The 24867-nt window shown below is 43.1% G+C and overlaps 1 protein-coding gene across 1 annotated transcript in view; it reads right to left on the reverse strand.

Moving 5' to 3' along the window:
- Positions 1 to 13655, reverse strand: part of neurl1b (neuralized E3 ubiquitin protein ligase 1B) — a gene marked incomplete at both ends in the record, with an annotated part of 39654 nt that extends 25999 nt beyond the window's left edge. Inside the window, one exon of the mRNA XM_080745970.1 lies at positions 13625 to 13655. Coding sequence (XP_080602096.1) covers positions 13625 to 13655 — 31 coding nt within the window. The remainder of the gene's footprint in view (positions 1 to 13624) is intronic.
- Between the last annotated feature and the right edge of the window lie 11212 nt (positions 13656 to 24867).

Consider the following 24867-nt stretch of genomic DNA (forward strand, 5'->3'; position numbering starts at 1 on the left):
ATCCAATCAAAGTGCTCCGTGCAAACACTCCGATCGATGCCGGAGCGTAGACATCTGTCCACTCTTCACTGAAAGGTCACAGGACTTGACCTCTGCAAGCACCTGTTCATTACAGTGCATACCTTGAAAGCTGTTGAGGCTGTGCTAACTTCATTCCAACAATTATTACATAATCGCCTGATCACAATCATTTGAGATTTTGCATAATCGTCATAATCGTTTCCATTCCATGTTGAAATACGTTCAAACATTTTCAAAGAATTGCCAAAATAGCAGATATAATGGCTCCTAGCCTCATGATGCTTGTAGATCGGCTTCCATATTTTCATTTTTTTTAAGTATAAAGTTATTAAATATGTCGGTAATGTCTTTGTTATATCTGCCCTGTGCAGTGTGCACCTTTTGTATATGAAACGTAAAAGCCAAACGGAATCCAGTGTTCAATGCCAAAAACCAGGGTCGAACAGAGAATGTTAAAGAGTCAGGGCCTGAAAATTTGGAAAATGGCCGACCTCCAAGCTCACAACGTGTTGCGCTGCGACGCGTTGTGAGCTTGGAGGTCGGCTATTTTCGATGCTTGATACCACACTAAAGCATAATAAAGTGAAAGAATACTGGAGATGTGGCGCACAACATGGATTTCTACACAGAGAGGGCACTTCTTTCAACATAAGATGCTTCATTCAAGTTCAGGAGAGTTTGGACAAGGCAATTCTCTTGAATGGTGCCTTCAGTTATGGCATGGAAAGAGCTCGCATTTCTTTCACCATAGTAAAAACTGCATTCATGGTCTGGAGAGGGCACTTTTTACAGACGGATAAAAGGGCATCATCATCATAATCGTTTCCAATTCCATGTTGAAATATGTTCAAACATTTTCAAAGAATAGCCGAAATAGCAGATCTAAAACCTCATACGGCCTCATGATGCTTGATCGGCTTCCGTATTTCCACTTTTATTTTTAAGTATAAAGTTATTAAATATGTCGGTAATGTCTTTGTTATATCTGCCCTGTGCAGTGTGCACCTTTTGTATATGAAGCGCAAAAGCCAAACAGAATCCCACGTCCAATGCCAAAAACATCATTAAATCGTTTGTAATGGCATTTATTTGTGTAACAATCAATCATCAGGGTGTGGCGTGGCACTTAGCTCTGCCAAGGATGTTGCTCCTGCTGGCCTTGCTGTTTTCACAGTGCAGCATGGAGCCAGCAGCACGGAGACATTCATCAGTCGACCAGGGCAGTGAATTCCTCTCACCAGGCGGGCAACGCCACCGAGGTGAACAGCTCTGAGGCCATGCCATCCAGGGCTGTCACCATTACAACATAACAGGTACACATTATTGTGTATCATTATTTTATGCTTTAACTATTGGAAAAATAGCAGATATACAAGTTCACAGCGCGGCACCGAGTGCCGCGCTGCGAGCTTGTAGATCTGCTATTTTTGAAAAATCGTGAAAATTTGAATTTTGACCGAATTCTATCCACGAGTTTCCTACGCCCCATAGTGCATTGCGCAAACGTCTGCAGCGAGGTTCCGCCGCCGATTTACAAGCTCACAACGGGTTGCATCTGCGACGCGACGTGAGCTTGTATGTCTGCTGTTAAACCCGGAAGTGTGGTCCTGATAGTCTCCTGTAAACTCCCGCGGAAACTTGTGGATAAGTGTCTTTTGAATCCTTTTAAGATTTTTTGAAAAACCTGTGTTTCTATGTCAGCAATCTGGCCAGCCATCGTCAAAGAAAAGGTCCTTTTCACTTAACTGGAGCTCAGTTAGTCTGTTCTTGAGAGACTACTATGTCAGTGGTTCTCAAACCTTTTCATGTGAAGGACCCCCAAAATGATATGTATTTGGCCATGTATTTGGTCTCAAAATATTTAGTTCCAGGGACCCCCCAGAAGCAAAATTTGAGTTACAAACGTTTGCTTTGAAAATACATGTATTCAAAGATGTGCACACATTTTCACGACTCTTTCAAAAATAGCAGACCTACAAGCTCCGAGTGCCGCGCTGCGAGGTTGTATATCTGCTATTTTTCACCGGTTAAAGCATTCAATAATTCTAGGCCGTTAACGATTGGTTGTCACACAAATAATTGCAATTCATGTTTTTTGGCATTGTGTTTTGGCGTTGAAAATTGGAACATATGAATGCAATTTTTAGGCTTCCTCATATATTTTTTATATATATAAAATGTTGGTGCGTGGGTTTGTGTGCGCGTGACTCCAGACAGATCTGTCTGTTTGAGATGTTACAGATGTTTGCTGCATGCTCGCTGCTTCAAGGCTGATTCTTGTACAGAACTTGTACTTGGTTGTGTACTTGGTTGTGCGTCGGGAGTTGTGCACAGAGAATAGACGACCTACAAGCTGGGAACGCTCTGCGTCGCAGCACGCCGTGTTGTTGTGAGCTTGTGTAGACCAGTGGTTCCCAATCTTTTTAGCCCGTGACCCAAAAGAGAAATTAGACGTTTGCCCGGGACCTGTACTAGTAGTGACAGCAGATCTACAAGTGACAGATCTACAATTTTTGATAAACACAAATGTACTCATACTGTGCATAGTGGTTCTCAAAGTGAGGTCTACAGTAAATGGATTGATCCTCTCTGGGTTGCTTGAAGGGGTTCCAAGTGGACAAACGAACGTTAGAAATAATCGTGATAATGACTTGAAGTCATATCACCCAGCCCTACTTATGATATGATGATATCACCACATTTAGGTTTTCTCTTAGGATCATCTTTATTGTCACATCATAATGGCTCAGGGCTATAGCGGCCGGATGGGAACCGCGAGGTTCCCAGTTTGATCCCGGGCTCCCCCAGAGTTAGTGTCGAAGTGTCCTTGACTCCTTGAGCACTGCTTCCGATGAGCAGGTTGGCGCCTTGCATGGTTTCCTCCGCCATCGGTGTATGGATGTGTGAGTGGATGGGTGAATGTAATGCACAATCTATATAAAGTGCTTTGGATGCAATATATGGTGCAATATAAATGCACCAATTACCAATTTTGATTTTAAAACTGTGGGTTAAATTCGTTCTTGTGCAACAAAAGATCCTTAATTATCCGATGTGACAGTTAATCTCCATGTTATAAGTCTATATTTACACACGTGTTACACATAATGAAACACATGTTTTTTGATCAGTTGATACTGAGCTTTTCATTACAATATATACAGTATCTATCATAGTGGAGTGACTGCTGTTAACCCATTCAGGCCTGAGGCTGATTCTAAAAACAGTTTTCTGAAGATCCTATGTTTCTATATGTGAGTGGTTCTCAAACCTTTTCATGTCAAGGACCACTGAAAATTATATTTATTTGTCCGTGGACCCCCATCCCAAAATATTTTATTCCAGGGACCACCCAGAAGCAAAGATTTTAGTTAAAATTCAACATTTTCAAAGATTTGCACAGTTCTTTTCAAAAATACCAGATCTACAATAGCAGATCGTGCCACAAAGTGACACGCTGTGAGCTTGTGTATCTGCTCTATCTAAAATAACACAGATTCTTTCCCGGTTTTAATGCAATAAATGATTGCAGTGAGCAGAACCAATGGCCCGCGGGCTAACAGCTCGAAAGGAGTTTACACAAAAGTTAAGACTAATTTGGCTTCGAGATCAAAGCTTTATTGTTCAAGGGTGGTTTAAGATCCAGTATCCAAAGACTATGGGGGATAATGTTTTCTTGTCCTTGTGTTCATTAGCAAATCCAATAACAAAAGTTCTGGTGAGACTTGGCTGCTGGCTCGGTATACATCCCAGATCCCACCCAGCTCTTTGGGGTTAGGGTGCAGGGTCTGGTAGCTCGCTAGGCCCCTCTGGAGTGATTGTATTTCTGTTTAGTATACAATATATATTGTCGTTGTCGGGTGGAAACCTTGTATGTCCAAAACTCTTCGTTTTGCATTTATCATTTTAAAAATGATTTAAACTAGTGAAAACAGCCGATCTACAAGCACACACCGCCTCGCACCGCGAGGCGTTGTGTGCTTGTAGATCTGCTGTCTTCACTACTTTTGTGCGACGGCTTTGTCTGATGAAGCAGGGCTTTACTTTGCGAAAAAATTTACACATTTGAAACTTGGAGATACGAGGTTTCTGCCCGACAGTGACAATATCCTAGCTGTTGGGCTGGAATCCTCGTATGTCCAATGAAGGCCAAAGCCGCTACTCAGGAAATGTAAAAGAAAAAGAAAAAGGAATAAAAAGAAGTTGTGTTCCAATTGATCCATTGTAGTTATTATTTTAGGCAAAAGCTCTCACAAGCGCATTGTGGGCTTGTAGAAAACCTGCCATGTTAGATTTTAGCAATAAAAGATACACAAGCTCACAGCACATCACTTTGTGCCGTGCTGCGAGCTTGAAGATCTGCTATTTTTGAAAAATCTTTAACATGTGTGCAAATCTTTGAAATGCAAACCCAAATGCATTTGGGTCCCCATCCGGAATAAATGGGGTAAATTTACTATAATAAATGTTTTGTCTTAGGAATGCGACACCCTAACAGGACGCTTACAGGACCCAAATGGACCCTTACAGGTCTTTAACTCTGGGAGTGTAAAAAGATGTAACTACCGACCGTATACTGCTGAAGTCCTTGACATGAAAAAGTTGGGAGAGACACTGAATTAGGGCATTAATTTAGGGGAGAACAACTATAAAAAGGCCTAACCCCATAGGCTCTTTGCTGACCTCATAGACCTTTGCTGTGTGTCACCCGTAAGGGTCCATTTGGTTTCATTTGTATACTGTCAGAGTTGCATACTTGTAAAGTTCAATTTAGACCTCCCAAAAGGAACCCAGAGAGTCTAGTTTTTGTCAAGTAACTTGAAAAATAACCATAAAAACCAACGTGAAAAAGAACCGTGATAAAATCGTGTATCGTGATACAGCTTGGGAAAATATTGTGATATTGTATTTTTCCATATCGCCCACCCCTAGTCTACTGTCCTATCAATAAAAGCATAAAAGCCCCCCCAAAAAAATCTTTAAAAAAAAACCAAACAAGTTGAAACATGTAAATACGAGGTTCCTGCCCCAGGGCCCTGAGAGCTACTTGGTCGTGTTTTGGGGAAAAAAGACGATCACTCTGCAGTGAAATGTAGCACAGCACATTTCACTAATTAGACATTATCTCTGATTGCACTCTAAACTGTGAAGCCTCAGCTATACGTGGTTGCGTGCCAGCAGCCGTCTACACCGCCGGTTCCCAAACACCGGGTCGGGACCCGGCTGTGGGTCGCAGGACACATTTCTATGGGTCGTGGACACATTCTTATGGGTCCCTTCATTTATTTGTTTCCTACATTTTGCTTTTAATTGATATTATTTCTAAATATTTTCAGAAAACGTTTAAAGATTGTCATGAATACAAATAAAATGCAACGATTTTTCTAAGTAATTTCATGAACAGATAAAAGAAAAAAACCTAAGAAATTCCATAAATTAGAGAACAAAATGTTTAAGAAGTAGTGAAAATAGCCGAACTACACTTCTACTCTTTTGGGTCTTGAGCTAAAAAGTTTGGGAACCACAGGTCTACACGAGCTCACAACAAGGCGCCGTGAGTCGTGCTGCGACGCCGAGCGTTCCCAGCTTGTAGCTTGTCTATTCTCGGTGGGCGACTCCCGACGCACAACCAAGTACCGGTATATGAATCAGCCTTGAAGCAGCGAGCATGCAGCAAACATCTGTAACATCTCAAACGGACAGATCTGTCTAGAGTCACACGCACACAAACCCACGCACGCACAGACAAATAGATAAATCTAGTAAAAGGCCTACAGTCAAAGGTCAACTTAGAGTAAAAGTACAAATGTATGGCAATTGGAATCAAAATATACTTAGTATATATAAGTGAAATACAAAAGTGAAATCTTCATGCATGCTCGCAAGCACAGTGAGCTTGTAGATCGTCTATTTCGAACAGCCTAACAAATAGGGATAAAGTGGTTAAACCTCATTTTCCAGGGCATTTGAGGGGATATTATGTCCAAAACGGTTACGTTTGACGTAGTATGATCAAGTATACGTTCATTTACTAGAAAAAACACAAAGAATAGGCAGCAACGTAATGTAATGTAAATGTACTTAGTTACTTTTCCACCACTTTGGACTTGTTTTTCCAGTAAAGTCGCTCGTAAATATCGGAAGTTGCGGGTTGTGTTATTTTTTTGGGAGGGCTTGTTTCTCAAGTGTAGTTGCTTATTTGGGCTCGCTTCCTAATGTCTAAACAGTGATTCTCAAACATTTCCATGTCAAGGACCCCCATGCTGCCCCAAGGACCCCCATGCTGCCCCATGGACCCCCATGCTGTGGACTCCCATCTGAAAGTACTTTGTGCCAGGAACAACCATACAAGATTTGTGTTGTTGAAATATTTAAAAGCTATTCCATTACAAAATTAAGATCGGCTATTTTCACATACCGTAATTAATTTAATGTATTTAGGGGTCATGTAGTAAAACCTGGTCGCTTCTTTGGGGCTCGTTTTCACAGATGTTTCGCTGTTAATTTTGACAGCAAATTTGTATTTAGTTTGGTCATAGTCTTTTGAATTCGATTTAATTTAGTTTTAGACATATTTTTTTCACCTGAAAAGTCTTTATTTCGTTTTTATTTCGTCTGTGAAAAAAGGTGGTCATAGTTTTAGCCTACGAAATGAACACCGTTGGCTTCGTGTTTCTCTTGCAAGATGTGGCAACAGTGGACGGGCTCGTCCTTCCTTCACAGACGGTGGATCAGCCTGTGCTCGTTGCCTGCCAACAGTCAGCAGCATCTGGACGGACACATTATTATTATGTATAAAAGATGTCAGCCAACCTTTAAGCCTGTGAGCCTGTATGTCTGTATGCCCGAGAGGCTCCATCACCTCGCTGACAGAGACTAGAGGCCCAGGCCCACCCATTAGAGGCCCACCCATTAGAGCCCACCCATGCCATGTCATGACATGACACATTTTAAGGTCCAATGTCAATTCCAAGTCGGATTACCGTTGTTGTTTTTTAATACCCATATTTTGTTTAAAAGTGCAATAGGAAATTGAAAAACTGAACTTAGATTTCTATTTGAGAACACGTATCTTACAGTGTGGCCACATGTGCGCAAATCTACACAATTTATTTAATTGCTTAAGCCCTATTGAAACATTTTCCAAAATCAGCAATCTGCAAGCTCTCAATTCGCAACGAGACACGTTGGTTTTGAAGGTTTTCTGCTATAATGACACGCCCAAAACAGACAGGCCAGTTTGAAAAAAACTGGCACACAATGGCTGCACAATTTCTTATACCAAAGTCATCAAAAAAGTCAAATATTCACTGATATTATTGGCGAAACTGATATATCAGTCGGCTCTAGCACAGCTGGATAGATTATTATTATTATTACGCATTATATTATGTATAAAGGTTATCAGCAGTGGTGGACAGTAACAAAGTACAATTTACTTTACTGAGTACTGTAAATGTTTTTAGTAATATCTGTACTTTACTTGAGTTTACTTTGACTCTACTTTGACACTACATTTCTAGTATTTCAAACATAATTAAAATAGTAGATCTACAAGCTCACAACTAGAGTCCTCGCCGGTCGGGATCCGGGGCCCTTCGGGCACGAGCTGGGATCATTGCGTTAATAAAAGTCAACCAACGCGCAGCTGTATTCACCAGTGAATGAGCAGAGGAGAGGAGTCTGTGTTCTGTTAGTTCCGTTATGTTAAATTACATAGCAGTAGAGTTCTCTCTGAGTGGCCCCGAAGCTGGGAGTGAGATGTGTTTGTTGGACGATGCGACGCACACAGCACTCGCTGACACAAAATAAACTATGTGGTATTTATTTTAAAGTATGTATGTACTTTATGTACTGAACACAAGATACAAGATACTTTTATTGCCACACAACCAGGATGGTCGTATTTAGTTTCAGTACAGAAGTTGTTGCAGCTCTGACATAACAAGGTACCGGACAGTAATACATTTAGACATTTACACCATTACCACTTCCAACAATAAATACATAAATACAAAATACAATTCTTTCTATTCTTTTAGGCCTAGAATTATTGAATGCTTTAACCAGTGAAAAATAGGAGATATATAAGCTCACTGCCGGTGCCGCGCTGGGAGCTTGTAGATCTGCTATTTTTGAAAAAGTCGTGAAAATGTGTACAAATCTTTTATGTATTTTCAAAGCGAACGTTTGTAACTCAAATTTTGCTTCTGGGTGGTCCCTGGAACTAAATATTTTGAGATGGGGGTCCGTGGCCAAATAAATATCAGTTTGGGGGTCCTTCACATGAAAAAGTTTGAGAGCCACTAACATAGTAGTCTCTCAAGAACAGACTAACTGAGCTCCAGTTAAGTGAAAAGGACCTTTTCTTTGACGATGGCTATAGCCAGATTGCTGACATAGAAACATAGGTTTTTCAAAAAATCTTAGGAGGATTTATAGAATCGGGTCAAAATTCACATTTTCACGATTTTTCAAAAATAGCAGGTCTACAAGCTTGCAGCGCGGCACTCGGTGCCGCGCTGTGAGCTTGTATATCTGCTATTTTTCAATAGTTAAAGCATAAAATAATGATACACTGTAATGTGTACCCGTTCTAAATGGGTTAAGAGCAAGTACTCCAGTGGTGGAGTACTGGGGTGGAGTATTTTGTCCACCACCTGTGGGTCTATATATACGTCTGAGAGACTCAACCAACTTAGTGACGGAGAGAGACAATACTGGGGAGCTTTAAGCACTGCAGACACAGACACACACAGAGAGAGAGAGGGCCAGATATAGAAACTCGGTTGCCATTCTTAGATGAAAGACATAGCACAATAGGTCACCCCCGCAAAGGCACAGCGAACAGCCAGCGTCAGCTGTGGACAACTCTTCAAACAGGATGACATCCTCCTCCTTCTCCATTGTCACGTCCAGACATTACAGAGTGGACCTTAACAAGGTTCCATTTAACTGTATATCCGTTTGTTGTTAGTTTTTTTGCTATGCATGTATATATATTGCTATGCAATGTATTTATTATTGATAATATTTTTTTATATGTCACTCAGTTTACGAACACATTTACGCTCAAACGAGTACAATGGAACTAGGCTTTTTCTGTTACGTGTTTTTGTCAATAACAAACTTCAATCAATCAATCAATCATCAATCAATCAAATAGATCGCGTGTTCAAGCTCATTGAAGGGCTTTTAAAAAGCACCCGAAAAGCACCCGAATCACATGGTCGCGCGTGCGCGCACGCGCACGCACACACACACACACACACACACACACACACACACACACACACACACACACACACACACACACACACACACACACACACACACACACACACACAGCCCAGTTGTTCAGAAGAATGCACTGCGGGGACATCATTAAAGAACCTCAACATGGTTTAAAGCAGCTGATGATAACAGTGGGGGAGGGAGGGGGGGGCGGACTGAGTAAACTGACATTCCAAATGACCTCTTTGGATTTACAGCACTACTTTCAACCTACTTTCAACCTGGAATCCTGATCTACAAGCTCGCAACATGTCATGTCACGATTATTCAACATGCTGTGAGCTTGTATAGATGGGATATTCATCATACAACAGTATGTACAGTAGTATATGGCAGGGGTTTTCAAACTTTTTTGACTCAGGGCACCCCTGTAAATAACTTTTTCATGCACGGCACCCCTGAATTACAGTGTTAATTTTTAGAATCTTACATCCTATTGGAGAAATATCCGTTTCCATCAGAACTGACTGAAAATAACGTTATACTTTTAACCACTTGAACCCCAGCATGCCTATTCTGGGGGAAGGTTCACCAAAAATAGCCGATCTCACAACGCGTCACAACGAGCTTGTAGATCAGATATTTTTTGGTGAAGAGTGTTGTCGTAGATAGAAAAAGAACTTATACAGTGCAAATCAGGTGTGTTTTACTAACATAGTGAAGTGATATTGATGTAGTGACACTGATGAATTCCAAATATCAAATTATCTCGCGGCACCCCTGGACTGGCATCACGGCACCCCAGGGTGCCCCGTCACCCACTTTGAAAACCTCTGGTATATGGGACTTATGTGGTTAAGACTGATTCTCCTTCATTTGAATTTGGGGACCATTGAACAAAGAAATGCTGGAGCGGCCCACAAAGAGAAAAGAAAAGGAAAACCAACATGCTTCTGAGTCTGCCTTCTGAGAATAGTTGAGAAAAGGTGAGAGGCAATGTTAATTTGTACAGCAAATGTTGATTTAGTTTTGAATTAGTTCAGTCCTAGTCAGTCTTTTGAATAAAAAATGTAGTTTTAGCCGTCTGAAAAGTTGTAGTTTTAGTCTAGTTTTAGTCAACTAAATATCACACGATTTTAGTTGACTAAATGTTTTCTTTTGTCAACAAAAATGTATTTTGGCAGGCCTTGATGGCTGATTTTACACTTGGTTACACGCTAACTAACTAACTAGCAAATCTACAAGCTCACGAGTGAGCTTGTAGATCTGCTATCTTCAGAGCGCAACATCCGACCGCAACCAAAACATGAAATTAGTTCATCCCCAAAATGACTTTTTTCCAATTGATTACTCATGCCATAGAGACTGGAATTCAATAATATTGTTTTGTATTTGTGGCATTCCTAAGACAAAAATGTGATTATAGTCAATTTACCCCCATTGATTCCGGATGGGGACCCAAATGCATGGCCCTGGATGAGGAAACTGTCAGGGTAAGTTTACTACAGTACAATCAATGTTTTCGTCTTAAGCCCGTATCAGAGTCGGGTCCGCGGTGGATAGCCTTCCACCGCGGTGTAGTGCCTTGTAGTCTTTTTGAGTCATAAAACTATAACGTTAACGCTCAAAAGGACTACACGGCAGGCGCGGACACGACTCTGATACGGGCTTAAGGAATGCGACAAAAACCCAAAACATTTATTGAACTCAATAGGAAAAAAAGCCATTTTGGGGGTGAACTACTCCTTTGAGGCATTTGTGGGCACCACACACACACACACACACACACACACACACACACACACACACACACACACACACACACACACACACACACACACACAGTGTAGTAGATAAATGAATCAGTGCCACAGCCACCCTGCACTACATTATACAGCTCTCTAGTACAGGGCTAATAGACTTGATAGGCGATTGTTCCACAGTTGATGGAGTGTACACAAAACTAGCAGTGCCAAACCCTCTGTCCCTCCTCAGTGTCCACTCCAGCAGACAAGCATCCTTAAGTTACCCATGCAGTCCAAAACTAAGCTGCCGGCCAGTCAGTCATAATTAAAGAGTTATATTTATATATCGTCGTTGTCGGGTGGAAACCTTGTATGTCCAAAACCGTTCATTTAGCATTTATCATTTTTAAAATGATTGAAACTAGTGAAAACAGCCGATCTACAAGCACACAACGCCTCGCGGTGCGAGGCGTTGTGTGCTTGTAGATCTGCTGTTTTCACTACTTTTGTGCGACAGCCTTGTGTGATGAAGCAGGACTTTGCTTGGTGAAAAAACGTACAAACTTGAAACTTGGAAATATGAGGTTTCTGCCCGACAGTGACGATATATACCAGGGCTTGACATTAAGGCTTGTCCTGTTGTCCAGGACAAGTAATAAATCCTTCCGGACAAGCACATTAAAAAATGTAGCCTAGTTGTCTGTTGGACAAGTGGCTCTTGGTTTCACTGTTTCTATGACGCTCCTAGCAGCTTTTTGTGCTGTATGCAGACTGTGGACTGGCGATGCTATGGAGTGGAGAGAGCAAGGGGGGTCGTTAGCAGTCATTTTGTTATTCATTCTATTTCAATGTCTGACTCCTATGCATGCATTTAAGAAAGAAATGACTGTCAAATGTCGCATTTTTATCTGGACAAGTGACTTTTGTGCCCGGACAAGTGTACTTGTCCAAAGGACAAGTGCCTCAAAATGTTAATGTCAAGCCCTGTATACAGTATACATTAATGCAGTGGTTCTCAAAGTGGGGTCTGGGGACCCCTGAAGGGTTCATGAGGGGGATCCAGGCGGTCCCCAGCTAAATTGGCAAACTCTTTGTGGCCAAATACATGAATCCATGTATTGAAGGAGACCTTTCCAGGTGGAAACGTTGGTTTCCATTTAAATAAATCCTGCATCGTGGCTATACGAGTGTGCATGAGGCCTTTTTCTTTACTTTTAAATGAGTATGTCCTTGACATGAAAAGGTTACTTTTGACAACCACTGATGTACAGTGCATTAATGTAATAAAGCCGTCACAATGACGTGATATCATTAGGGTCGCTCTAATAGCGATTTATGGGCTTGTGAGGAAAAACAAATGTTTCAAAGTAGCCTTATTAGATCCAGCATAACTGAATCATCTTGTTGGATGTAAAAATACAGACTGTACGTCATCTGCTAGGCCCAGATTAATGTAGCATTACTAAATGGGTAATGGATGATATGCCAGGAAAACATTCAATATAATCCCATTATCTTTCTTAATTGTCAGTAGGTCTAATTGGTTTACATTGTAGATTGAACATTGTACGCAATGCAATGAAATGACATGAAAGAAAAAGCATACAATTCCACTGATTTGGCTGCACAAGTGCACATCACTAATAACTCAAAACAACAGCAGTAGCCACAATGAAAACAAGTCCTCAGGACTTTTTTTGTGTTTCGTCTCATCCTTTTAGCCCAATGCTGTACTTTCATGCTGTTTACATGTTTAGACTAATAGGCAATCAATCAATCAGTCAAAAATAACACAACTGTCCAGCACCTTTTTTTTGTATTAGCAAATCCTAAACTGACGTCATTCCTCTGAACATGGGGAGGTTTCAAAGAGAAGCACTTCTAAATCAGTGTGGTTCTAAAAGTGGGGTCCGGGGACCCCCGGGGGTCCTTGACGGGGTTCCAGGGGTCCCCAGCAAAATTAGCTAACATACTGCAGCATCAAAACCAGTTTAACAAAAAAGTTTACCCTATAGGTTACTCAAGCTCACAACGTCGAAACGCCAACAATCTTAAAAGAAAATGTGAAAGGTGTATCTTTGAATATCTTAAGATCTTGTCAAAATAGTTTTCAGGCGGATGTCCGCGGCCAAACAAATATAGGTCTATCAATGTGGGCAATGAATGAATGAGGTGAAAACGTTTGAGAACCAGTCCAGTATAGGCCAATAATATGTTCTGAAATAAATCATACTTATTTGGGGAGAGAATTACGCACGAAGCGCACCGTGCAGCTCGGCGCGTCAGCGTGCGTGCACGGCTGCAGCAGAAGAACACAGTTGTCAGGGGACTGAGGAGCGATCATGCCCAGCATGTCCACACACTCACGACAACACACAACATTGACAAAGCCACCACAAGTCGTAAAAATTAGTTATTTTTAATCCACGCGTGCCAAATAAAAAGCCCAGCCTTGGGTTTAAGCCATATGGCACAAGACTGTCATAGATGTATTTCATCGATGAAATATGACAGTCTTGATCCAAATGCTTTGGGATTAACGCACGCTCTCAAACAGACCAATAAAACCCGCCGTTAAGCTGTCATAAATGATACCATAATAATCTAATGGCTCTCTTTCTTACCTATCAGAGGTTTAGGTGACGTGTTGCCCATTATATCCAGCGATCACTCCTCTCTCCTGATGACAAGTTAATAATTCCGTGCAGTGTGATGATAATATGGCTCTTGTGTCCATCCATTTATCCACCCCTTTCCTTCACACTGTGCGCGTTTTGCTTGATGAGTGTCTAATTTATATTCCTCTAGCTTTTCAAGCCGGGTAATGAAAGAAAGAAAGCCCCTGGACGCTAATAGTTGTGTGCGTTTTGTTAATTGTGTTCTTCTCGCATGAAGCGATCAGCCACAGCACGCTCCTGTCCTGTTGCTGTTATCAGTGCGACAGCTCTGCTGCTGCGGACTGCCTGAATGTCTGGCTCACACACACACACACACAGCTATAGAGGGGGGGGAGAGAGAGAGAGAGAGAGAGAGAGAGAGAGAGAGAGAGAGAGAGAGACCCCCTCCTCCCTATACCTCCCTCCCTTCTTTAGCATGGTCTCTCTCTCTCTCTCTCTCTCTCTCTCTCTCTCTCTCTCTCTCTCTCTGCACGACTTGGCTTTAAAGACACAGACAGTAAATAAAGCCTCATGTGTCTATATACTGTATATACAGTATGTGATGTATTATTAGTAGGCTAGTGCATGGTTGTCAAACATTTTCATGTGAAGGAACACCCTTTGAATGAATATGTAGCCTATGTATTTCACTATGGACTCCCGCCTCCCCCCATTTGAAAATATTGTGCCATGCAAGAAGGGACCCCCATCAACATTTGTATTTTTATTTTTTTGAACAGCAGATCTACAAGCTCACAAAGGGTGGCATCGCGGCACACTGTGAGCATGTAGATCCTCTATTTTTCGAATACCCAACGTATAGGCTACAGGTATAGGGGTTAAAGTGGTCGAAATGATTTTGATGATATATTATAACCATTAATTCTGGGACCCCCTCAAGGAAGGCTTTTTGTGGACCACTGACGTGATGCCATCGTGTTGTTTGCACACAAAAAAAAAAGAGGAAAGAACAAAATCTAGGCCTACAAGTTTAGCCTGGCTCCAGCCAATAGACCCGCCCACTCTCTGAGTGAACTGCATCTCTTGGTCTGGATGTGTCATATGACGCGTCTCTTGATACGGTGTCTTGGCGAACCGAGTCAACCGACCAATGAATTCAAAGCAAGAGAGAGGGGGGGGGTCTAACAGTAGGCTCGCAGCACTCAGAGAGTGGGAGGGTCTATTGGCTGGATGCGACGGAAGTGTAGTCTTCTTGTGATTGGGGATTTCAAATTTGAAATCCCCTCCCCTTTTCAATCAAATAGAATGGAGACACGTTCAGACTCAAGCCCCAGCGTAGAGTCGGAAATCAGGCTACTACAAGTTAACAACAACGCATCGACAGTTCTTTTTGGCAACTGTGCAATGGAGTGTATATGTCACAGTTTTTTTGAGTTTCCGTGAAATTGAGACAGGAGCGCTTGTCGTGCGGCGTGGGGCAGAACAAGCGGTCGCTTTGATCCACAACAACGTAGCGTTGGCAGGAATGATAGCGCCTCACCCGACGGAGGTTAGGGTTAGAGTTAGGCACAGTAAGCTAAAGGCTAAACACAGCCGAGCTGGGCTAGTAGATAAACAATGAAAGAGGTCAGCGACTACACAAGTGAATGGCTGTTGTCGCCATCTCAAGGTGAATACGCAGAATTACACAGGTGCGCTGATAAGAGACTATCAAGGTGAATTGATCCAGGTGGTGTTAGGGGTGTGTGTTGAACGACAAAACGAGCGCTCTTACCCCAATCTCAATGAGTTAAGGGGAACACACACTGGACGCGGCGCGTCAAAACATACAGCCCCATTATTTTCAATGAACTAACCCACACCGGCGCCGTCAGACGCGCGCAGCCTGCCGTGCCGATACGCTGCTGTTCTATTTTATCAGCGTTGCCACGTGGTGAACATGTTCTCCCATGGTTCTCCCCACCGGGGGAAATGGATGTGCTATGGCAGCATAGGCACTTAACGCGCGTCGATACCGTGATGCGACGCTGCGCAGACCCCCGCGGCCAGTGTGTGCTCCCCTTTACCCAAACTGACTGTAACATATACATCCAAATGCAGAGCTCAAGCTTTTCATTTGGACATTCTGCTATGATTCTACTTTTGGTACTTTAAGTACATTTTGATGCCAATACTTTTGTACTTTCACTCAAGTAAATTTTGAATTCCAGACTTTCACTTATAACAGAGTAGTTCTACATTGCAGTACTGATACTTTTATAAGTAAAACATGCATCTCTCCCATCACTGATAAAGTGATAAACAGCCTAGGCAGACAGAAAAGAACAGGGCGGCTGTGTCCATCGAGTTCAATGGAGAAGTGTTATATTCGGTTCCTCAAGCTATATCAGCAGGCTACATATAGCCTTGTTGACTGATTGATTGGCACTCTGGCATGTAGGATGTCATATTTACTGTATGCACTCCTGTATGGCCCTGCTGGGGCTATAGACCACCAGTCACCAAGCCCCATCTGACCAGTTTGACCATTCTAATCCAGTCGTCACGCCCAATCTGACTGGTTTGACCATTCTGACCAGTCTTCAAGCCCAATCTGAATGCATAATCAAGGGACTGGCGGCTGGCCAACCCTAAACTGTAATAGGTGGTACTGCAATTGGTGCTTTTATTGATGTTTGATTTTAATCTTTAAAGACACAATTGTTCTTAGCAATCGACAGAATTATCGATTACTTTTTGCGATTAATCGAGTGGCGCGGTTTATGTTTTAACTGATTGTGTCTACAATGCTAAAATATCACTGTCTGTGAGCTTGTATCAGCTATTTTCACTATTTTTGAAAGTTTTTCAATGTTTTGAAAAGATCTTCGCCATAATGACAAGCCCAAAATGCAGGTTGATTATTAATAGCTTATTTTATTAAAGCTATACTATGTAACTTTTCCAATAAAACAAATCTTAAAATTGTCCTAACTATTAAATCGCAAAAGTTTGAGAACACCCACTCAGTTAATTTCAGCACCGAAAGCCTTTTTTACTGAGCCGTGAGGGGGGTTGTTTTTCGCAGCAAAATTGCGTCATCTTCATTCTTCCGTATACGTTGTGTCCAGATCATACACTACCGGCCAATCACAGCACGGATCATACACTACCGGCCAATCACAGCGTGTCTTGCCGTCTTTTCGCGGCGACCTCGGGCGAAAAACGGACGAAAAAAGCAATACCGCTACTGACCAGTAGTTGAGCAACTTCCATAGTATAGCTTTAAATTATTGAGTACTATTTTAAACAATTGATTCAATCAATTAGGTCAATTAACGGTTACAGGCCAGCCTAATGCAAAAGCTCACAATGCGCCACTTTGTGCTGTACTGCAAGCTTGTACATCTGCTATTTTTGAACATTTTAGAAAAATATCGAAAATATTTGGAAACCTTTGAATAATTTTGTTTTTTTAACACAAATCCTTTCATCTGGGGGTCCCAGGCACAAAATATGTTCAGATGGGGGTCTGCCGTCCACGGCCATATATATATAGCAATTTGGGGGTCCCTGACATGAAAAGGTTTGAGAACTTACCAACCAGCAGAATGTAAACATGGTCTATACTTTTGAAAAGCACCCCATATCGTTGGTGTCGGGCAGAAACCTTGTATGTCCAAAACTGTCAGTCCTCAGAAACTCACAGCATGTCACAATGTGACACGTTGTGAGCTTGTAGATCTGCTAGTGTCACTACTTTTGTGCAACACGTGACATGTATCATGTATGATGAAGTAGGGCAGTGGTTCTCAAAGTGGACTCCAGGGACTCTGTCGGTTCCTTTATAGGGGGGTCTAAATTGACATATACAAGTATGTAACTCTGACAGTGTACAAATGGAACCAAATGGACCCGTTAGGTTCGTTGTACACTGTCAGAGTTAAGGGGAAGACCTTGAAATCTGAAAGTTTGAGAAACACTGAAGTATAGGGCATTCAGTCACGATAAAAGTCGAAATATGGAGATACAAGGTTTCTGGCTGACACAGCAATGATATGAGGAAATCCCCCTTTTCCCAGCCCCCCCTCCTCCCACACCCTTGACCACTGGGCTCCTCTCACAAGCTGTTTCCTGCCTTCTGGACCGACACAGCAGCTCTCTCTCGCTCTCTCTCTCTCTCTCTCTCTCTCTCTCTCTCTCTCTCTCTCTCTCTCTCTCTCTCTCTCTCTCTCTCTCTCTCTCTCTCTCTCAGGAGCCTGGGCCTGCTGCCTGCCCCGGAGGGCTTGTAGCAGGGACCGTATCCATGATGGCTCAGCCTGGCCTGGCCTGTCTGCCTGGGAGAGAGCAGCAGGGAAGGGAAGACCATGCAGGGGCAGGGCAGGGGTCTCTCTGGCTGCTAAATGAAAGAGGTCCGGGGGAAACTACAGAAACGTGTGGGAGAGGTGAGCCGTAACTGTATACCAGGGCACTGTTTCCCTAAACAGTGGGTCAGGATGACCCATGTGTGCGGGTCACGGACCAGTTTTTATGGGTCATGACTCAAGTAAAAAAAAAAATTCCATTTACTCTTCCTTTATAGTAAAAAAATCGAACCTCTGTTCGAAGTGGAGCTGTGTGTGTGTGTGTGTGTGTGTGTGTGTGTGTGTGTGTGTGTGTGTGTGTGTGTGTGTGTGTGTGTGTGTGTGTGTGTGTGTATTGCAGTTGATGCTCAGGGCAGGCTAGACTCAACAGCACCTCTCTGGTCACCCAGGGTTACTACATACAGGATACATACAGACCCACAGACCCACAGACCCACCCACCCACATACCCACATACCTACACACACGGCCACGTATAGGGTAGCTTGTGTTCCACACAGCTCCAAAAAACAAAAACAACAACATATTTCTAAAGATTTTGACCTCCCCCAAAAACGATATATTTTTAGAACTTGGAACTTTTTTGAAGCATTTTATACATTTTAGAACAAACAAACAAACCAACCTAAGAAATTCCATGAATTAAAAATATATATAATTAGTGAAAATAGCCGATCTACAAGCTCACAACACGGGCAAACTGTCTTTTGGGTCTCCAGCTAAAACATGTGGGAACCACCGTACGAGGTTCCCAAGATAAAGACCCACTAGACACATTTGGCGTCTCCATGGGACCCAACTTACAAAAATAAAATGAGCATTTCTGCAATCATTCTTTAGAAAAATATTAGAAAAAAATGTGTCTGCGAAGAAGACTGGGGTACATTGCTGTAAAGATGGCCGACTACCGAGAAGCTGGCAGATGACAAAAGCAATAGTCATGGCAACAGGCCTATTGTGGTGGGTGTGGCCGTGTGCAAAGGAAATGCTGTGTACAACAATGACGTTAGAGGAGGGTACAAATATTAGAATTGATCGGAATGCATTAGGCATTAGGCCACTTACCCCCGTAACTCTGAGCTGTCGGGTAGAAACCGTCTATGTCCAAAACCGTTCCCTTTTTCTTCTTATTTTAAAAACGAGTGTATATAGCCGAACTGCAAGCATACAACATATGTGTGCTTGTAGATCGGTTATTTTCACTACTTTTGTGCAGCATTCTTGTATGATGAAGTGGGGCTTTAATTTACGAAAGAACATACTAATATAAACTATTTTGAAACTTGGAGATACAAGGTTTCCGCCCAACTGTGACGAAATGTTGGTTCCTTTTCTATGGCCTCAAGGTTACAGACCGGTTATGGTCCATGTCGTCTCTGTAGGGGGGAAACCTCATATATGTCCAAATCCAAAACCGTTTGAAGCATCAAAAATAGCACAAAGCTTGTAGATCTGCTACTTTTGATGTTTTTTAATTTGAATCCTGAAAAGTAACAGTGGTGGACATATTAGGTTCCGGTCCGACAGAAATGATATACTGTATAATGTACTATGCAGATATCTTGATTTTGTTCCCTCTTTGACATGCTTCTTTATAACGCTTGATTTTGCTCTTTTCCCTTTCACAGAAAAACAACACAAATGACGGCGCTGGCACCAAAACAAAATTCCACCCACTTCTTTCCACCTGTAAACCAGTGATGTGACAATAAAGCTGATTCTTGATTCACTGCTCTGTTCTCGGTGAATCAAGAGAAGAGAAGAAGAGGGGGAAAAAGGCAAGTACAGTAGTTCTGGCTGTCCCAGAATTCCGGTAAGGCAATAATATGTGATCTCATAATATGCCCTCCCTGAGGTCAAATAAGTCTTGTGAGAGAATATGGTCGGGGGGGCGAGGAGGAGGAGGGCCCCCCTTTCTGGTTAATTATAGCCCAAAGACAAAAGCGTTTTGTTTTGTCCCCTCTCGACGTTTGTTTGTTTTCGCAGGATATGGTGGGTCACTTATATGAGCCTTGTGAGAATGGTCTCATGGGGGCAAAGCGAGGCAGACGTGGAATTCCTCCACGCCCACCCTTCATCATCGCCCTCGGAAAAGAAAAGAAAGAAACAAATGAAATAACTGGCACAGAACAAGCCGGGGATTAACGCAGGAAGAGAGTATGAGATCGAGGCAAGCGATGGTAGTCTGCAATCAAGGTCTCTGAGTAAACACGCAGTTAAGGCAGCAAGTGTAACCTAAGGTCTGGGTGATGGGACTTCAAATCAATAACAGGATTATTTCAAACTTTTGCCTTGATTAAGATTAACGAACCATTCTTTATTTTGAACTTATTAAGACCTGAGGCCTTCTAAAATGCCTTCTAAATCACTTTCAAGATTTAAAAAAAATGTACTTGCTCGCAGCGTGGCACGAAGTGACATGCTGTGAGCTAGATCTGCTATTTTTGAATAGCCAACCCCCAAAAACCTATTCAAACAGTGAAAAGAGCTCATCTACATTGTTGTAGATTGGCGTGTGTGTGTGTGTGTGTGTGTGTGTGCTCTGTATGTAGGTAGTAGGTACTGTAAGCATGTGTAGCCTATATGTGAAGGTAGGTCAGCACTCAGCATGTACAGTATGTATGTAAGTATATACAGCATAAAGTACAGTATGTATGTCTGTATGTAGAAATACCTGTCCTTTAAGTATGTAAGTATATACTGTATGTACAGTATGTATGTCTGTATGTAGACATACCTGTCCTTTGCATATCTCGAGAACCATTAACCCTTCATACTTGACGAATGTATGAAGTGTCAAGTGCAAAGACCATCGCATTAGAGGCTCATCAGAACCAGCCCTGATTTTATCCCGTGTGGATCGTGTAGATCCACACACGTGCGCAACAGGTGTGTTTGCCACGCCCAGGTCAGAGTCTAATTAGTTTGACCACTAAATCAATCTTCCTACAATGGCATATTGAGGCCGTGGTTCTCAGACTTAATGTCCCCATAACTCTTTATGAGCAGTGTACAATGTACAAGAAAACAATTCTATTTGCACACTCTCAGAGTTACAGGCACGCGAGTAGGGATGGGACTATATGAAAATGTTATATCACGATTTTTGTGACAAAAGAAATCGCGACATTATCCCGATAATCAAAATCCATTATCCTGGGGCGGAACATTTGCCAAAAAATCTACGTGACGCGTTGTGAGCTTGTAGATCCGCTATTATTTGGCAAAGGCATTTGATAAGAGAGTGAAAAAAAGAATGTATATTATAAGTACCTTTTACCAAGGTATAAGTGGTATATGCAGCTTGGCAAATAAAAGGTGAATTGATCCCAGTGCGTGACGGAGGACGATATCGCGATAAATTAAATCTCCACGATACGATTATCGTGAGTGTTTTTTATCACGATAAACGACGATATCGCGTATCGGCCCGTCCCTAGCGAGGGTCCATTTGGAACCCCCTCGAGGAACACTGAGGGTCCCTGGACCCCCACTCGTCACACATACACGCTACACTTCAAAGAGTGTGTATGTTGTATGTGGACCATGGAATGTTAAACAAAATGTAAAAAAAGTGTGTCAGTGGGTTTTGGTCATAACACAGGCAAAAAAGCCCCGTTTTACAACCCAGTCCTGCCCTTGTCCCTGACCTCTGGACAGTGTTAACACAGATATGTCAGAGCGATTGCTCTGACAGCGTAGCATGACCGAAGGCTCAAACACGCCTCAGAACTGAACTGGGGAGGGGGGGGGGGGGGGGGGGCGGCACAGCAAACAGGCCATGTCTTGTTGTGTACTGAGAGAGAGAGAGAGAGAGAGAGCGAACAAAAGCGGCATCTATTTATATCCATCTGGATTGGAAACCTAAGAATGTATGTCTTCTCCTTAGAACAGTGGCTCTCAAAGTGGGGTCCGGGGACCTCCGGGGTCTCCTTGACGGGGTTCTAGGGGGTCCCCTGCAAAACTGGTTCATATCATAGCATCAAAACAAGCTGAACCACTTTAACCGTATAGTACATGGGCTTTCTTTGAGCAGTGCTAACCGCTCCTACATCTGGCTTTGTCTGTTTGTATGTATATGTCCCGCGCCTGTTTCCCCCCCCTTTTTTACATTTTCATCCCACAATTTTGTAACCCATTTTTTTTCACCCAGTGCCAATGCCTAAGCTGTAATCCTGGGCTCTGCTCTCCCTCTGCCAACCTGGGGAGGGCCCCGAACTGAGCTCATGCTTCCTTCAGTATATGAGGAGTGAGCAGGCCGCTCCTTATCACCTGACAGGGTGAGTTTACCCGGTAGGGCGTAGTAGCACGTGGAAGGAACACGTGCTACACACAGAAAGGCCCTTTTGCCAACCCCACCTAGGGTGTGGGCGCTGATGACGCAGAGGAGAAAACACGCCCCCCGCGCCCACAGCGTCCCCAGCGGGGATCGAACCCAGGACCTTCTAGCTGTGAGGTGACAGCACTACCGACCGTGCCACCATGCCCCCGTCCCATGCCTGTTTGTACGTATGTCCTGCCCCGTCCCACATCGGCCAAGCTTCCCGGGACGCTTAATGAAATGAACTCATAAAAATAGCACCGCTCACTTCAGACTGGGTGTGATTTTTTAATAGCTTGTAGACAAGGCACAAAATATTTTCAGATGGCGATCCGTGGCCAAATACATTTTAAGTCAGGGTCCTCCTCCTTGACATAATCCTTTTCTGAGAACCGCTGCCTTCTGAGAAAATCTGATAATGCGTTTGTCCCCTTTCTGAGGCTGCGGAGCGTGCAGCGATCAACAAGGGTCTTTACGAGGAGAAGAAACTCCTTTAGGAGGAGGAGGAGGAGAGCTGCCTGGTTTATGCTCAAGGAAACTTGGCCCTGAGTGCCGCGACTGCTTGCCATGCGGTGGAGCGGAGTGACTGGTCCTTGGAATGCAAAGTGTTACATTTGCAGGATTTTAAATTCCCTTTTAAAAAAGATTGAAAAGGCACTGTCGAAAATGCCGAGCAGATGGCCTGCCGGGGAGGGATTGTGTGTGTGACGTGTGTGTGTATGCGTGCGGGTGAGTGCGTGCGCGTGTGTGTGTGTGTGTGCGTGCGTGCGTGCGTGTGTGTGCGTGCGTCTGGTGGTCTCTCTTCTCCTCTCTTCTCAGCAGCATCAGTAAAAACGGCAGCAGTCCAACAATCCCCCAGTCACTGATCTAATGGTTATAGTGAGTCATACCCACCTTCTCTATGTGAACACAAGCATGCATCTCCCACCAAACACACACAAACATATGCAACATGGCAGGCAAAGCACAATGAGCCACATTCACATCATGGAACAATGTTTTTTATGGGTACAGATCTTCTACCAGCCCGAGCCACCCGTGCCAGACGTTCTGGGGTCCGATTAGATGCCGCCCATCCCTATTTTGGAGAGTCCTAGAGACCCATGTTTTGACTGGTTGTTTTGTCAAAAAAAACAAAAACAAAAAAAAAAACGTATCAAATCAATAAATCAAATAAATTTGAAAAAACGTAAGATTTAATCAAATTTATAGAAAATGTTAAAAATTACTCCAATCTAACCTGCTAGTTTGGGAAAAGTTTTGAAAAGTTTTGGACAGTTTCGCCAGAGCGGGTAAGACCGGTTGAAAATCTGGAAAGATCGGCCGCATAATCACCTATCCTGACCTTTTCAAAAGAGTCAAAGCTCCCATATTAAACCGCTTAAACCGATATATCTCTTCATATTCTAGGCCTGCCTCCCGCCCCCCCCCCCCCCATCCTCCTCCTGCAATGCCCTCACATCTGTTTTCATTACGTTGCCGCTATCTTTTTATTGCCTTGATTCTTAGCAGATCGAAAGCATTTTAAACACCTGCCCGCTTAAGCTCAGTATGAGTCCCAGCGACGGTTCCTTCTCTATGAGGAACAGGTTGCTCGCAGAGACGATGAAACGCAATATGCAGTAAAAAAATCTGCGTCAGCGTTAATGTAACTCAGAGAGGAGCGCGTCTACAGAACAGTATGTTCCCCTCCCGGGTCCTTCCCAGGGTCCTTATCCAAGACAGACAAAAAAAGAAAGATACGCCATTTCCGGTTTACTTCCCGTAATCAGCGTGAACTCAGTAAGTGGCTAGCCTGATTTCAGACTCTACACTGGGGCTTGAGTCTGAAGTTGTCTCCATTCTATTTGATTGAAAAGGGTAGGGGATTTAAAATTTGAAATTCCCAATCACAGGAGATCTGGTGGGAGGGGTTGTGTTTGACTTTTGCACACAAAACATTCCCTCCTCCCCCTCCCCTCTATGACATGCACCAAACAGGTCATTGTCTTTGATGTTTCATTGATTAGAGAGAATCACTAACGAGCTATCGACACTTGTAGTTGCAGCTCTTCTGAAGATCAAAGGAGGCAATTAAGAACGCTGGTGAGCCACCCCTCCCTCCACTGTTTCTGTTGATTTTCAAAAGTTAGACACACCCCTCCTCCGTATTGCATTGATTTCATTGGTCGGTAGGCCAAGATACCGTATCAAGAGACGCGTCATATGACACATCCAGACCAAGAGATGCAGTTCACTCAGAGAGTGGGCGGGTCTATTGGCTGGAGCCAGGCTAGTAAGTGGCCGCCTTTTTAGGAGACCCGGAAGCAGGTTGGAGTCTATCGTTCCCAATGGAGGAGTGAACGCAAACACAGCTTCTGAACCATATTCTTTAGCCCCATGGTCACTGAACTAATTATCGGACCCAATCGCCACAAGCCACACAATCTTTCCCAAGATTTTCATATTCAAATGAGAGAGACAAATAAGGAGAAAATAAACATTATTATGGACCTTTCTACGTCCCAGCAGCAACACACTCTCACGGCACCAGTAAACATCGGACATTTGTGTGATCAGACATTGCCCACATGGGAGACCATAGA

The sequence above is a fragment of the Nannobrachium achirus genome (assembly GCF_963921795.1).
Source record: "Nannobrachium achirus genome assembly, chromosome: 17".
Classification (NCBI taxonomy): Eukaryota; Metazoa; Chordata; class Actinopteri; order Myctophiformes; family Myctophidae; genus Nannobrachium; species Nannobrachium achirus.